The sequence below is a fragment of the Pteropus medius genome, unplaced genomic scaffold (genome assembly GCF_902729225.1).
Source record: "Pteropus medius unplaced genomic scaffold, Ma_sr-lr_union100, whole genome shotgun sequence".
Classification (NCBI taxonomy): domain Eukaryota; kingdom Metazoa; phylum Chordata; class Mammalia; order Chiroptera; family Pteropodidae; genus Pteropus; species Pteropus medius.
Window position 1 is genome coordinate 9,965 of NW_024354618.1, and position 18,183 is coordinate 28,147.

At 34.6% G+C, this 18,183-nt stretch overlaps 1 protein-coding gene across 1 annotated transcript; it reads right to left on the reverse strand.

The window, feature by feature from the left end:
* Positions 1–8,935: 8,935 nt before the first annotated feature.
* Positions 8,936–9,967, reverse strand: LOC120596735 (trace amine-associated receptor 7a-like). Its single transcript, XM_039855199.1, has one exon. It carries the CDS (start codon positions 9,965–9,967, stop codon positions 8,936–8,938), a length of 1,032 nt encoding a protein of 343 aa, XP_039711133.1.
* Positions 9,968–18,183: the final 8,216 nt, after the last annotated feature.

Below are 18,183 nucleotides of genomic sequence, written 5' to 3' on the forward strand. Positions count from 1 at the left end.
AATATTTATATGAAACTTTAAATCATACATGCCACGTGACTCTATACTTCTATTTCAACCACGTAATCCTAAGAAAAGAGCCAGGCAAAGGAGCACTCATGACCAGGACATTCATTGTATAAGTCTTAATTATTAACTGGAAAAAACCTACATCGATATAGGATAAATTAAATAAATTATGTTCTACCTATGTAAGGGAATGTTATGAAGCCTTTAAAATTGGCTAAAAGATTTTGTTTACATTGACATGGGAAAACAACCACAATATATTTTGTGACTAAAAACAAAAAACCAACAATCTCTAGCCCAGATTATAAAACAGTATACATAATTATGAATGCTATATATGTATATACTTCTGTATGCCATATTTGTGATGATATAAATACATTAAAATTACTATTACCAATACACATCTCTATTCTCATCTGAGCATTGAAGTTAGGTCTGTCTGTGCATCTAATTTTATTTTCACAGAATATCTTTGAGTATATATATCTGAAGCATTTTTTTTTTTTATCTAATGAAGCAAAACTGTATCTTCATTGGTATATTTTAGGGACTATATCTTAAAGTGATTAAAGTATCTGAGGAATTATATCTTAACGTTAAGTATTTTTAATATAAATATTTGCAGCACATCTTTAAGATCCTCCAACTCTTCTCTAATATTAATTTGCTGGATCAGGAGCTATGGGAGGTATCAATTCATTCTTTTACCTTCCGTTTCTGTTTTTTTCTACTCTTTATGTTATTTCTTGAAAAAAGACAAAGAGTGTCAGTACATATGTTGGGTATAAGCTGTAGGGAGAGCTCATCTTCTAAGAGAGAAAGGCAATGTATCTAGAGAATCATTGCACAGGAGTTCCACTCTGAAAGCTCTGAGGATAAATCTTGGCCCTGTGATCTTGGACAACACACTAAATTCCTCCAGCTTCAGATTACTCATTTCTAATATGGGAGTAATTTTATCTATCTTATAGAACTGCGTGAGTAAAGATAGATAAAGGACCAAACGTACAGTTAAAACTGAGTTACTATGTAAAAACCAGTAAGATAGTATAGTATAGGGTAGATAATACATGATAGATAAATAGACAGACAGAGAGAATATGGTAATCATTAACAGAAAAAATTACAAGTGAATGATCTTTTCTTCCAATCAACTTTATTTCTAAGGAGTGATTAGAATGACTGGTGTTGGCATTTAAGCTTGGTGAGGAGGAGAGTTACAACATCCGGCAAGTGAGAGTTTAAAAGTTACTTGTAGTTGGCTTTCGAGAACAAGTGAGCCTGCAAAGTGATCAAATACACAAAATGGAGAGATTTTAAGTTTTAGTATAAGTCCAAATTCTGAAATTCCAAATGCTATAAAACTGGAAGCTTGTGTCGTTATAAATTTGGTGACAAACACCAACATGAGGTTATTTCTAGCATTACTTCTTACCACTGTCTGAACATTGATACTTTGGTACACAGATAGCAATGTGTTGATTACAAGTGCTTCACACACTTTACTGGTATATTCAAAATAAATATGGATGTGCCTTTTAAAATTTAAAGTTCTGATTTCCAAAAGGACCAAAGTTTCAGAGAAGTGAACTAACTGCAAGCCCTAGGTTATGACCATGTGAATGAGAGACTGGGGTAGGGTGGGAGGGGATATCCTCAAAGGACAGGACATCTAGAACCTGAGAGGCAACTTAGCACATGGTCAAGATCATGGACTCGAGGCAGTCTGCCTAGGGTTGTGTCCAGGTTCTCCCCAACTTCTTAACCTCCCAAGGACTCAGTGTTCTCAGCTGTGACAGCGATATAATAATACTACTTACTTCATGGGGTTATTATGATGACTTAATGTACTGATACTTCTAAAGTACTCATAGCCAATGTTTATATTTTACATGTTGTAGATAATGAAAGTAGTAGTAGAGGTAATAACACAGTGATGGGTGTTAAAATGAAGGTGAAACGTGGAAAAAGGACCCTGTGGTCAGTGCTTAACAGTATTGAAGAGAGGCCTGAGTGACACAATCTGATGATATTAGGGGATTTAAGGAAGAAGGAGAGAGAATGCTCTAACGTCATGAAGAGGAGTAAGGGGGATGCATGGCCACCTTGTCACTCTGCCTACTGGGAAGCAGAGACCTCAGGTGAAGGCCAGGTCCTAGCGGGTGCACAGAACCTACACAGAATGAAACATATTTCTAAAGTTATTTATCAGTATTTATTCATTTCATTGTTGTCTTCAAATATTAACTCAGTTGCGTAGAAATGTCAGTCTCAGAAACTGGACTGTGGCAAAATTTTCCCTGGTCAGAAAAAGGGGAAAAATAAGATTGATGAAACAAGTGCTTCATAAGAGAAGATTTATTCACTTTGCAAGACTGTCCTTTTTTGTTAAATAATGTCTTTCCTATACTTTAGATATTAAAGCATGCTTTTATGAAATATTGGCAAAGTACATGAAGTTGTTGTTGCTGTTGCTATTTTTGATGTTCTTCACTGTTAAAGTTATAATTTGATTATTATTTGTTGATTCCCCAAATTTTTAACCAATTTTATTATTTCAAAAACCCAAATTTCTAGGAATCACTGTTCTTACCCCGTTGTATATTTAATAGTAAAGGTGATATATTGCCAGTGGGTAAAAATATTATATCTGTCAAAACACACTAGAGCAGTATCTCATGAACTCCGAACATTAGAGACAGTGAAGCAGTAATGAATGATAATAACCTGACATGAGCCAATAGAAGTAGATATTCAAGAAATCAACCATATACAAAAATTAATATCAAATATATATTATGAAAAGTATTGTCCTGCATTTTTCTACCTTTTTTGCTACCTATGAAAACATCACAGAAATCTAAGTTGTTTTTACTTTCATATTTGAGGTTATTCAATAAAGACTTTCTAGCCCCATGCTGAGATATAAATTGGAGGATCTTCCTAAGGCCTCTAAAATTCTTGCACACATATGACGCTTCTTATCTTGCTCATAAGACCTCCTTGAGTATATGGATTTGCAACAATTAAAGATCAAGATTATGCAGCAATCATGTCTCTCAGGGGTCTATGATTCTAACACCAAGTTCGGCTTCTGAGGCAAACTTTTGTTATCTTGCATCATCTAAAGTTTTCAGTCTGATATCTACACTTAACCTTTAGCTTGCGAATTTTACCCTTTCTAACACATTTCTAAAATAAAAGCCTATTAAGTAAATCATCTCCCCAGCGTATGGGAGTGTGATATAGGCCTCATTAAGATAGACTAACAAACATTGCAGAAAGATGCCTTAATGATCTCTGTGGTTCTTCCAGTGGACAAACTGAGGTGTTTGTTAATGAGAGCAAGGGGAGAGAAGTGTTTCATACACTTGTCTCAGCATAAGAGGCAAGAAGCACCTGAACACAAAGCAGAGTCAAAGTGTTAAACTGTAAATGTACAGCAAATAGTAAGGATAATACACAGTTAATATATTTAACTAACAGTCTAAGCAAATTTTTAAGTGATTGCATAACTGAGCTTTTTCTTATTTTAGTTCTCACATAATTCGATTGTGTTTAACAAGTATTTTTTAGAAATGTACGTTAACTACATATGGAATATTTTTATTGGGGTGAGAAACAACACAAAATTAATCTTTCTCCAATCTCAGTCTCCACATGAGCAAATCTCCCTTTGTCATCTCTTCATGAGATCTCAGGGAGAGCTGTGAAGTCACTGTGAGTGTTAAAGATTTTCACTATGGTCTGCTCCATTTGAGAACTACAGTCTATATCTAATTGTGCCCAGTGCTAGCACGGTCTCAGCTTGAAAAGCCTTGTTTGAGGGAAGGAGCATGTTTTGGTATTTATTCCTTATCTCACTCTGCTTTCTACTCTATTCCCCTGGGAGAAGGAGAGAGTAGAAGAAAAGAAGTATAATCATTTGAAACCAAATCTGGTCTCCTTACAACCTTCACTTGGTGATCATGCCTACAACATCTCTGTATTGAGCCTTCAATAATGACTCTGTCATGCAGTGTTTATTTGGGTTATTCAGGTATCTCTGCAGGAGGCACTTTCATTCCCAGATTCCTAATCTTGTGATCAGCACTGTACTGACTTTTTCAACATCTTCCTCAAGTCCTATGCCATGTGTCACAGACATTCTGTGTACTCTAAAATGGAAGGCCGGCCAGAAAGGCCAAGCCTGACTGGCTTCCATGTGTGTATTAGCCCACATGAAACTAATGATTCTTTGCACTTGAAATAGTGACAGCATAGGCTTCTCCCGCTGCTGGCCCACTTCTCCTCCCAGCCATCTCTCCCCAATTCTACTTGCCTCTGCTCAACATAAACACAGGGCAGGTCTGCAAGACTATTGAATAAGCAGATCTAAAGAGAGACTCAAACTTGAATCATGTCACCAATACCTTCATCAATGGAGTTTTCCTCTGGACAATGGGACTCAAGGAGGAAAAGCCTGTAAGCTTTCTACTCATAGACTCTAAAGGGAGGTTGAAAGAGGTCAACTGCAATGGCTCACCCACATTAGAGAACTAGGCCGTGGGCAGGCTCTCCCAAAATGAATCACTGATGTGAGTCACAAATGTACCTCTTAACAGTGCCTATATTTCGATGACTGCCACATTCAGGGCATTGTTCAAAATGGACTATGATACCACCAGGCATGAGAAATATTTTGTGCCACTATTAATATTCTCCATATTCCATTTCTGTTCTTCTATGGAGGGCGAGTGGCATTACAAGAAGAGATGGAAAAGAACTGTAAAAGCAGAGTTATCACCCATCCCCCTCTAGTATCCTACCCTAAAACCTAGGCTTGGATAGCTCTGACAGGAATAGGAAAGTTAAAAGTGCTAAACTGGGTGTAACTTTAAAGTTTTCATCCGAGTTAGACTTCACTTTTATATGGGATTTTCAAACCCAGAACTTCGTGGAAAGCTATGAAATCTGCCAACGGTATTTTAAAAAATTGGATCAAGGGAGTCATAGAGCAAGTCTGCATGCACTAGTACATAACGTAGTGAAGCCATTTTACGTCTGTGAAGCACCAGTGCAGACTGTTCCAAAATTAGTGGCATATTCCATCGGCCCAGAGTGCCAATTTTTCCCAAGGGAAGACCAATCTGGTGACTAGAGTCCCATTTTTCATGCTTTTTCTGAAAAACTTGAGGAATACTTCCCACCATTTAACCATACACTTTGAGCAATCTCCTTCATTTCTTAAGAAATAAATAATAAATAATTATTTAGTAGTTTTGAATACATTCTTAAGTTTCCCATATTTAAGCTTTCATGACCAAAAATAAATTGTTGGATAATTTCTCATCAAAAAATGAACACTTGATTTCTGAGTTATTTTTAAGGGTTGATATTTCAAAGCACTAAAAAAATCTAAAAAACAAAAAACAATGAGGCAAAATGTAGGTAATGACCAATCAGGATGGATGCTTTTCTGAGAGACAGAGCAGGCGGTAGAGGTACCCTCCTTTGACTTACATTCATGTTTCAGTTCAATTGATCATGTGGAACCTTTGGAGTTTGGGCAAGAGGAGCCAGAGATAAGGTCACAAGGTGTTGCTTGGCAGCTCAGGGTAATAGATATTTGCCAACTAGTATTTAAGCATTTGAACACTTTCCCCGTTGGAATGGTTGAATTGGTATCTATATCTGAAGATCAGCCCTGTTAATATAACTGAGCACATAGTTTTATTTATCTTATCTGAAGCCCCATTGAAATGACTTCAAAAGCGTATCTGAAAAAAAGTCACATGAGATAAAAATGACTAAAAAAACAGAGTGGAGAAAAATACAACCCAAGTGGAGGTAATTAGAGCATTAAGAGGTATTCTCATGAATAGAGTTTGAGAGAAATTCTAAATTCCAGAAAGAGCAATCAAAGAGTAAAAGGAAGAAAACAAAAGCAATTTCCAGAATGTTCCTTCTGGGTTAAAGAAAGGTTTAAGGCTTCCAATTAAAAGTATCCACCAAGTACAAGGACGACAAATGAAAAACATGCAGGGAACATATTCAAACAAGTATAAAGAGAAAATCTTAAAAAGCTCTTAGGACAGGGGCCAGAGGGAGGAAGTTAAGTTAAGACAAAAGAATGAACATCATGCTAGCGTCACACTTCTTATAAGTACTAGGTCTAAAAGCCATTGGAGAAATGCTTTTAAAGTTCTGAGGGATTTTAAAAAAAAAACCAGAATTGTAATTCTAGTTAAATTTCTCAATATAATTGAAATCCTATAAACCCCTTAAAGCTAATTGAGAAATATGTATATATAAAATAGATGGCCATAAGTCTACAAGACCCAGTAAGCCAGATCTAATGAAGAAGAGTTGAGGGAAAATCCTCAGAAAGGGAGATTGCGCTGTGACCAGATATTGGAGGAGATGAGGATGGACCCATCCAGGCCCCGTGAACAAATAGATACCACTGGAGACTGGCTAGCCCTCTACATGAATTCATGAGACTCTGGTTGTCTGACCTTGCTCAGGGTACTTAAGCCATAGCCTGCACCTAAAAAAGCATGGCTTAGAATAGATTATTTTGAAAGTATCTTTCAGTTCCAATATTTTGTGAGTCCTTCATCACAGTCCAATGACCGAGTGACAAGGGGAATGTGAAAAGAACATAACATTTTCATTTGGTAAATTTTCTTGTCTCTTGAATTGAGCTACCAATTTCCTACAGTTAGAGAGGGGGCTCTTTCCAGAGGACAATTCTCTTTTATGAAAGGAGGAATCTTTCGTCGTTATGACACTTACGCTGTGGCCCTCGGGTGTTTATACTGGTTTCTTGTTAAAGAAGTATGCCACCTTGGGCATGTGACTTACCTCTTTATGCCTCAGGTTCCTCATTTTAAAAGGGAAGTAATAACATTCCCTTGCTCATAGGGTTGTCATGAAGATTAAGAGCAGGCAAGGCAGTTTCAAGCACAGAATGAGTGTCCCATAAACATAGATAAATAATGATTAGGTTGAAATTGTTTTTCTTGTTGGATCCTAGTTCTGGAGCTCAGGTTTTGCATATCGAAAACGCTCAATTAATGTTCATTGAAGCAAAGGCCTGTAGACTAGTCCCCACACAACCAGAGTAGTTCACAGAAAAGAATAATGAGGACAGTAACTTGTGTTTTTCACAACGAGAGTTTTCAAACACTTATAAAACTAGACAGTTTAATTTGCTGATCTAGGAAAGGAAGGATATATTAGAAAGGCTACTAAGAAAGGAAAGACAAGTATAAATATATGAAACTAGCATCAAACAAAAAGTACTGGTCTGAATCCTGAAGCTTTATAATATTCATCAGAATTCTTAAATACTTTGATTTAGCTTCTTTATCTTTAAAACGAGGCAGTAGAATTATTCCATAGCTTGCAACACAGGATTAGAAAAAGTTACTATAGTGAGATCTCTAGTATCAAAATAAGCTGATGATATTCACTGTTGGAGCTGAAGAATTGTGGGTACAGTGACAGTAAGCAGTCTGGGGTGGTTTTATCATCTGTAAAATCAAGTAAAGGCAACAATTTCTCACAAGAATGGTATAATCAGAAAGAATACACTCTTAGAAAAGGTTTACCAATTCAAAGCATTTGTGTGATAGAAATTATACATAATACATAATGTTGCTAACACATAATGTTGATTTATATCAGTTAGAAATTAAAGAAACAAGCAAGAAATGTTTGCTATATTTTTACTCCTGACCCAAATAGGATAATCGAACTTTTAAAATCTTGATGTCTTCTTGTGAAAAAGGTTAGAGAATAGAGTCAAGTCATTTATTGTTCATGGGGCATACAGCACCTACAGTTTGACTACCAAGAACAATTCTCTGAAATAACTGACTTGGTTTATCCACTATGGATTACATAACTAATTATTTCTCTTTGTGCTTTGGAACCACGTTTGTGGGTCCTACTACATTATGTAGCCTCTTTTCTTGACTTCATTTTATTCCCTCCATTTTATTTTTCTTTCTTTTATGAACACATTTTTAAGCTATGCTTTTTGTGTATCCTTGTACTCCCAGTCATTAACTTTTGAAACAAGGTCAAATTAAGTGAATAAAAAATAAATTAATTTCAAAATAAAGTAACATAACAAACTAATAACTATCTGAAAATCCTAGCTTAAATGTATATTAACCGGCCTAACTTCTGAACTCTAATGTAATTTTAGGCGTCACAGTAAGAAGCTCACTGAGTGTATGAATGTACTTTATGCTGCTAGTTATCTTTCACATTGTAAATTGATATTACAGTTATTCCCAAATACCTAAACCAATATTACAGTTAATAGCTCTATCTCATCCCTGATTTTACCTGACTCTGAAATCACAGATTTAGATCTGCAAATCTGAACACCAGACAGTACATGCTCACTCCTTCATCTTCTCTGAGTAAGGGGCCACCAACTCTCTAAATATATATCTTAATTGCATTTACACTTTAATAGAAAAATATTATAAAGCTGCTGAGAGAAGATATAGACAGGGGTTGAACTGTTAAAAGTAATAAAAGGCAGGATTTAGATGATAAGTATATACCAGATCCTTTATATATTCTTTTACATTATCTCAAGACTAATGCAAGAGGGGAGTTATTAACCAGGGAAATATAATGAGGACCAGAGAACAAAGCAACAAAGATCACAGTGTTAAATGTCAGAGTTGCTAATAGAATCCAGTCATGTCTGACTACAAGGCTGCATTATTTCCATTACAATCAGATTTTAATGTTATATTTACCAAAGAACATTGTATCTGATTTAAGTGTTTGGGTCAAAATTGAAGCATAATTCAATTATTTTACCTAAGAAGATCTTGCACATTTATGATCAATTTTTTCCCCATTGCGAGTCCATTGAGAATATATTTTCGATCTCCTCCCAGTCTAAAACCAGAACCTATGCAGAAAATAAATTCATTGATGAGGAATTTTCTCTTAAGACTTGACCAGTGATGATTAGCTTCATGGCTTTTCGAAACCAAGGATAAAATAAAGCATAAATCAAGGGGTTCATTGCTGAGTTATAGTAACCAATCCAAGCTAATATTTCGAAAATATATGTGGGTGTGATGAAACCTAGGAAGGCATCAATTATTGAATCAATGATGTATGGCAACCACGAAACCAGAAATGCTATCACTGTGATGCCCAGTGTTCTTGCTGCTTTTCTCTCCCTCCTGGCCACTCTGTCTTTGTAGCTATCTGATGATCCCACAGTTTTATTGCTCATACTTTCCATTTTTCTAGCCTGTTGTTTAGCGATGAGGAAAATCTTGGAGTAAACAACGATCATCACAAGCGTGGGTATGAAAAATAATAGAAAATTTACCAATACCCAACTTTGATTCACTGCAACTTGACAGCCTCCCACACAGGTGAGAGCACTGACTAGTTCCTCCAGTCCAACTTCATTTGCACCTGTGCTAAAAAGGGTAAAATAATAAATAAGAGAAAAGAGCCAGGAGAAAGCAATACACATGACAGAAACAGATATGGTGAATCTGGTTGGATAGAGCAGAGGGTCGCTGACTGCAATATATCTATCCAGAGAAATGAAACATAAGTGGAAGATGGAAGCATAGCAGAAGGACCCATCGAAACAAGAGTGAAATTTACAGTAACTCTCCCCAAAGTACCAGCAGCCTTCCACGGACCTCACTGCACTGAAGGGCATCACAGTCACTCCCACCAGGAAGTCAGCACAGGCCAGGGAGGCGATCAAAAGGTCGGTTGGAGAGTGCAGCTTCTTGAAATGAAGAATCGAAATCATCACCAAGAGGTTTCCAAATACAGCCAGCCAAGATCCAAAGCAGAACACTGTGTACAGAATCAGGCGAGGACCAGGCGAGTAGGAAATTTTGACACAGGATCCATTCAGGTTCTCGAAGCAGAGCTGCGCAGCTGCAGGAGGGGGCAAATCACTGCCCATGTTCTCCGTTTTGACACCTGGGAAACCTATTATCTTTAAATACCATTTAAAAAGGTATTTAAAAATATCCTTAAAAAGGGGGTATTTACAATATGTCAGTAATTGCTAGTATATTCCGTCCCTATTGCTTTGTAAGTACGAATCCATATTTTCATATTTAGAAACCGCTCATATCTTTATCTCATAAAATATATTTCCAACTGAATAAGTAGTTTCCATCGTTACCCAAAATTCTGTTTGTTTAAACTTAAAAAGAAAAAAAAATCATTCTTTGCATTAGCTGGTATGTATCTGAGAAGTAGTAGTCTTCCAAGAGTGGTTATATGATACATGTAAGAATGCCATATTTTATTAGCTTTCTTTTCCTAATTTATCAGAGCGAGAATAACACCCCAAACACTCTGTCCCCTCAGGAAAGTAGCTAAATAATTTCAAATACCCAAAGCCCTTAAGCTTAAATCCCCATAGTGCAATGTGCAGAAGGAAAAAAACTTTAAATAATAATTATGTTTTTGTTAAAAAGAAGTTTATGCTCTTCGAATATCTTGATGATATTTGACCTTTTTGTGAAATAGAAATGGAAATAGAAATAGTCCCTTACTTTAAAATCTATGTCTGAAATTCGAAATCCATATTGTTTATTTTTACTTATTTTTACTAAAAAGATTTTACAGAAAAGATTTTTCTGATAAATGATTTCTGGTAATTTTTACAATCAACTATTTTATATAATGTATAAATTTTATTTGAAAATTTCACGCTTTTTTAGATAACTTCAGGATTATATTTTTCTTTATTCATTTATTTATCTATTTATTTTTCTATTTATTCATGGTGACCTTGCTTAAAGAAATCCAGTAAGTTTCAGGTGTACAATTTAGCAATAAGGCATATGTATGTGTGTGTGTATATATATATATAAATATATATAGTATATATATACTATATATATATTTATAAATATATATATACATTTAATATAAATAAAAAATATTTATATATATTTATAAATATATATATATATATTTATAAATATATATATACTATATATATATTTATAAATATATATATATACACACACACATACATATGCCTTATTGCTAAATTGTACACCTGAAACTTACTGGATTTTCTATTATTTTTCATAAATATATATAGTATATATATACTATATATATATTTATAAATATATATATACATATATATTGCAATGTGTGTTCACTGCTTATAATTAGATTTCTTTTTATTCAGGTTACAGACATGATAAAAGTATCCACACTCGTAACCACCTCTACTATCAATGTATGGAATATTCTAACACCTCAGCAATTTTATTTGAGCTCTTTTGCAGTCAACCTCTTCCTACATTTCCCTTCTTCTCTCCTCGGCGATCACTGATACCTATTCTATCATTACAGAGTAATTCCCTTGGTCTAAAAATCTCATCTAAATAGCGTCATACACTACATACTCTTCTGTGACAAGCTGTTTCCTCTCAGCTCAGTGTCCGTGGCATTTATTAGGTATATTAGCAGTTCATTGCTTATTATAGCTAGAAGTGTATTCCATCATATTAATATGACACAGTTATTTTATCCATGTACCTGTTGATAGACTTTGGACTTGTATTCAATTTAGGGCTGTTATTAAAAGTGTTGGTATGAGCATTGTATACAATTCTTTGCATAGATATATGTTCTTATTTTTTTGGTAAATACCTAGGAATAGAATTGCTGGATCATATGCGAAGTGTATGTTTAACTATACAAGAAACTACAAACAGTCTTCTAAAGTAATTGCACTATTTTGTACTCCCACCAGCAATCTATAAATGTTCCAATTACTTCAAGTCCTAATCGACACTTGGCACTGTCATTTCTTTTTATTTTAACTATCTTAGACAGCGTGTGGTAGTATTTCGTTTTTAATTTAGGAATGTTGATGTTGAGAATCTGTTTATGTTATCATTGATCTTTATTGTATACACTTTCGTGAACTGTCCATGAATATTTCGCCCATTTTTAATGAATTTTAAAGTTTTCTTATTGAGTTGACTATTCTTTAAAAATATGTGTTATGAATATTGGACAATTCATATATTTTAGAGTATTTTTTGAAAAGTTGAAGGTTTAAAATTTGATGAAGAGCAGCTTATAAATTTGTTGTATCTCAACTATTTTTTTTCTGTACTTCTAGAGTTTTTATAATTTTGGTTCTTATAGGTCTAAGAGCTTTTTCATATTAGTTTTTAATATATTTTGATGGGGAGACTGAAATTTTTTATTATTGGTAGAAGTAGTATTTATGTATTTAGTAATTCCAGCAGCATTTCTTGAAAAGACTGTTCTTTCTCTCGTAAATGATGTTTGTTCTTTTGTCAGAAACCATTCAACCATTTATGTGTTTCTCGATTTCTCGATACTATTCTAATCCATTAATTTCTATTTCTATATTTAGATCAAAGCCTTATTGTCTTAACTGAAACTCCAAAGTAAGTGTTAAAGCCAGGTTGTGTATTCTTTGATTTTTATTGATTGATTGATGGATCTTCTTAGAAGATTTTATTTTGTTTTATTTTTTCCCCCTCTTTAATTCCCACCTCATCTCCCCGACTTCCACCCCTGACCTATGGTTGTTTCCATTTCCCCTTAAGAACTGAATCCCTGAAGGTGGAGTGTCTACTCCCACACGCTCCTGACGCGTACCTTTGGTCTGGCACGCTCCAGGATATGGTCCATGGCTCCACCCGAGGAGCGAACCAAGGACCTTCTGAGCATAAAGGAGATATGATAACAACTACACTATGGAGCCACCGCCTAAAATAGCACCTTTGATGTTAAAATTAGTAATGAAGCAGGACTGTGGTTCTTAGAAAACTTGGGTTTCAGAAATATCAACCTGGTTAAATAATTGGGGAAACCAACAGGTAATTGCCAAACATTAGCTTAACCAAGTAAAAGCTGGTAAAAAAAAAAAAAAAGTTTGGAAGATATCTAGCTCTTTGTTTTATAAATGCATTTATTGAGATTAGGGTTTGTCCAGATTCTTCTTGGGATGAGCTCCATTCCTCCCACCGTGGAGAGTAGCTGGTCCTTCGGAGCCAGATTTTGTACCCTTCACAGTTGCTGTGATGCAGCATTTTGTTACGCTTCTCTCTTCCACTTGTGCTTCATCTCCATCGACAGGTACATTGCTGTTACTGACCTTCTGGTCTATCCTACCAAGTTAACGATGTCTGTGTCAGAAATTTGCATCAGCATCCCTGGATCCTGCCCATTGTATATAGCGGTGCTGTGTTCTACACAGGTGTCAGTGACGATGGCATGGAAGAATTAGTAAGTGCTCTCAATTGTATAGGTGGTTGTCAAATTGTTGTAAATCAAGACTGGGTTTTGGTAGATTTTCTGTTATTTTCATACCTACCCTTGTTATGATCATTCTTTATACTAACATTTTTCTTGTAGCTAAACAACAAGCTATAAAAATTGAACATATTGGCAGTAAAACAAAATCATCCTCAGAGAGTTACAAAGCCAGAGTGGCCAAGAGAGAGAGAAAAGCAGCTAGAACCCTGGGGGAGACAGTGGTAGCATTTATGATTTCGTGGTTACCATATACAATTGATACGTTTATTGATGATTTTATGGGCTTCATGACCCCTGCTTATATTTATGAGATTTGCTGTTGGTGTGCCTATTATAACTCAGCCATGAATCCTTTGACTTATGCTTTATTTTATCCTTGGTTTAGGAAAGCTATAAAAGTCATTTTAAGTGGGAAACTTCTAAAAGGTAGCTCATCAACCATTAGTTTATTTTCAGAATAAATGCAAGCACTAAGTTAAGAAATTTAAGGATCTTTTCAAAATTTTAAATTTATGACGAAATAAAACATAAGAAACACATAAAACCTTTCAAAATTGGGGAAATCGTTGTCCGATTATTCAGGAACAAAGTCATAAGAAGGTGTCTCTATTAAACTATTGTAGAGGTATTTACTGTACTAAATAACAAATGATAAAGTGGCTTTACATATATCAATGGTCTTAATGCTCCATACGCATCCTTACCACAGGTTCTGGTTTCTTCTAATTTTATTAAATTCTTAATTTCATTTTAGTTGTGAAATCTCTTATCATCTTCTCTGTGATGCTGAACTCTCTTTTATCTTCAGAAAGTCTTTCTTCCTTTTTTTGCCACACTATTCCACTTTGCTAGGGTCATCATAACTGAAAAGCACAGATGGGGTGACTTAAAAAAGAGAAATTTGTTTTCTCACAATTCCAGGCATTAGCACTCTAAGATCACGGTGTCAACAAGATCGATTTCTTTTGCGGAGCCCCCCTTAGTCTTCCCTCTGCGTCCTTACCTGGTCTTCCCTCTGTGTGTGTCTGTGACCCTATTTCCTCTCTTGATAAGAATACTAGTCCTATTAAAGTAGGGCTCCCCCTAAAGCTCATTTTAACTTAATTACCTTTTAAAAGACCTTATCTCTAGGTATGGTTACTTTCTGAAGTACTAGGAAGTTAGGACTTTGACATATGCATTTTGTGGGATATGATTCAGCCCATAACAGACATAGTCCCGGTTTGATGAGATTATCTAAGGGTCTGTTTGTTTGCTGCTCCTCTGTGACTATTTCTCCCTGTTCTTTCAATGTCTGTACCTTCCATGAGCTTTGGTGCAACAGGCAAGCCTCTCCTGCTTAATGGCTGGGCAGACTCTCGGAATGTTCCCTTGTAACATTGTTGGACGAACTAATCAGCCTTGGGATCAGGTGTCGATTACAGTCATTGCCAGAAGTTTTGCAAGTGGAAAAATCATCAATTATCATTAGCAGTGGTTATTTCTACACCGAATTTTCTCATTTGAAAATTGTGTGTATTTCACTTCCCAAGAATGTTGTGGGGTCAAAAATTCTAAGCTAATACTGCAAAATACTTCTACTATAAAGAGTATAAATAATGTGTGTTCTAATTTTACATTTTTCCGCCAGAATATTTTATACTATTAATTCAACAAACGATATTTTGGACTACACATCTGGAGTATTTCACGTAATGAAACTCAATTGTTGTAAAATAAAGTTGTTAAATATTTTTTCTTTTTCTTTTTCTTTTTCGGTTTATCTGTAGAGTAGCCCAGTTAAAATGATTGACGAATTTTTTCCTAATTTGTTTTCACTAAGACTTTTTATCGCTTTCAAACAGATATTGAGCATTAATTATATGAAAATGCCTCTGTCAGGAATTGCTAAAGAAAAAATATATATTTTATATAGTACTTTTCTCAAGGAAAGTAATTTTGTAGGTCATACAGACAACACATTTTAAACTATATTATTGAGGAAGGAAAAAGTATCAGAGATGCTAAGTCCTGTGAACAGAAGACTCATGTGCCATTACAAGGCCGGAACCTGGTGTTGGTCATTTCTATAACATTGTCTTCACACACACATGTAGTCCCATGGCCTGAGGAGATAAAAATTGCAAAAGGAGACAATTTAAGAGTAAAAGAACTTTTGATGGTGCTACCAGCATGATTGGACTTGTGGAAACAGACAGGAGTGTGTACACTTTTTTTGTCAAGAGGCGTAATATCCATAAATGGAGACTAGAGCTTCGCAAATTAGAAGACAATAGGTAGATTAGCAGTGTAACAGTCTATAAATAGTTTCATTTTATCACTTACTATCCTTAATAGATCAGATTAGATATAACAAATTTAAAAATGATATGATATTCCTTATTTTTAGAGTATAGAGGATAAACATAGATAAAATTAAGTGAAAGATTTAGATAAAAGTCCCAGTCTAAAAATGTCTCACAGTATTGCACTGTTGCTAAATTAACCTATAAGTAATGAATATAACAAAAGTTGAAAGAAAAATTAAAGATTTTTGAAATTTATCCTATGGGCCGGAAAAATATTGTATTGTTATGAATGACACAAAAACTTCAATAGAATTCTAAAAATGGAACTCCTTTTGAACAAATAGTAGATATGTAGAACTTCACAAAGGAGAGAGACACTAAGAGGTTAAATTCTTCCATATATATCATGATCATCTTTCCTAAGTGTGACTACCACAGATATGCTGATCGTAACTCTCTAAAAATACAAGCAAATAATGCCTTTGTTAGTACCAGATGATACCTCTTTGGCCATAGATGACTGAATTAAAGTTGGAAGTATGAGTTCAGGAAAACATATCACTAGGTTGGGCTCAATCCATCATATCATCACACACGAGAATACAAACCAACACACCAGATCATGTTACTCTTAAGCATTAGAATAAAGATTCCTGGATTATGCCTATGTTCTGCTTTTCTAAGTCCTGATGGCTCATTGTTTCCTTCATTAGTACAATAAAAAATGTATTTATCATGAAAATTAAGCACATAACTAGAAATAGAAGCATTCTCTTTAGGGTCCAGGGAAGGACGAGATGGTTCAATATTATCACCTTGCATAAATACTGTTCCATAAGTACAAATGAATGCAATTATACTAGAGAAATAACTAGATATAGAAAATCAAAAATAGGAAATTGTTATTATTTGCAGCTGATGCTACTAAAAACAAATTTGTCTAAGTCTGCCTTGGTGCTATTGAGAACTAGTGCCAAATACCAATAACACATAGAAACAGAGATTACAGACATATATTTCTCTTGATTATTTGGTTTACTTAAGATGTAAATGAACTCAGTGACTTTGGTTTAAACTACAGGTATCACCTAAGAAAATTCTCCTATTATGATTATTAAAAATTCTACATGTGGGACATCTGCTTCCAGTAATGGCGGATAGTTTACGCAGACCAATTCTCCTGCTGAGGACAACTAGGAAATCTGGAAAAGATATTTTTAAAATCTTTAAAATATTAGAGAGATTTAAATTTAGTCAAAAATTATCCACGATTCAGAAAAAAAGGGAATTTAAAGAGGTGAATCTAATATTTAGGGCAACTGTTTTAAATGGATATCAGGCAGTTCCAGAAAAAATATTGAAAAAGATGAGAAACTAAGCAGAACTCTTGATAACCTCATAGAGTTAGTTGGAAACTATTAGATTTTAGATCCTAATAAGAAAGACCAGCCAAGGGCACATACATCCACCATTATTTATGTTAAAACATTTATTTTTAAAACCATGTTTTAACATAAATAATGGTGGAGGTATGTGCCCTTGGCTAGTCTTTCTTGTTAATGTTCCCTAAACATTAGGCTAAACCTTGACTTCGAATTTTCTTAATTTTTATAACAGATTAGGATAATCCAAGATCGTTAATTCTCTTAGCCAAATGCCAGAGGCAAAGGTCAATTTTCTCTGAAAGAAGATAACAATATTTCCATTTTCAAATTATTACATCAGTTTTTCGTATAAAATGTCTAAAAATGAAAAAAAATAATAATTCCCAAAAAAGGAGATGACAATATAGTGAAACCCATTGGAAATAACAGACAAGTTTTTAAAAAACAGAAAATCTATATGATGCTTTAAAGTAACTAAGTGGAATATCATTAGCAGTTTTTCATATAACTGTGCTGATCATATACAAGAAAATAATAATCAAATTTGAAGACTTCAGTAGAGAGGTATGAACCACTTTAAAAACTGGACCTTCTAGATCTGAACAATATTGGTATCTACTTCTCGAGCTACCAAGAACGTAAGCTGAATTAAAGTTGGAAGTATGATTTCAGGAAAACATATCCAAGAACTTAAGCATTGGTTCAACAGAAGTCTACTAATAAGTCATATAAAAACATTACCTATATGTTGGCTGACACTGGCTACTGTCCCCACAGGTCAAAATTCATGCTACAGAAGGTTTATTCCTTAAAACTCCCGATTATCTTCACCTGCCACTTCAATAACCTTTGAGGAGGTAAATTACCATATTACTGAGTCTGAAAGTTGTGGGGGATGCTAGAATCTCTGCAAATCAGCCTCAGAGAGCAGAATTACATGGCTCTAATGGGTTTGTGACCTTACTGGTGGCTTAGTCAGAATAAGCAGTCAAAGTGTGAGACAGAGAATCTGAGGCTGTAGAAAAGTTGGTTCAATACAGAAGCCTTTGGAATAAGGCAGAAATCAAAATGAAAATTAGAAAGAATTATAAAAGAAATGATGACAAAAATATGACAAAATCACAAAATAAACATTAACAAATTGATAAAAGGTGTGCTATGCAGGAGGGAAATCTGAT

What these genes read in the sequence shown, in the direction of transcription:
- LOC120596735 (XM_039855199.1), bottom strand. Translation starts at nt 9,967, where the DNA reads ATGGGCAGTGATTTGCCCCCTCCTGCAGCTGCGCAGCTCTGCTTCGAG.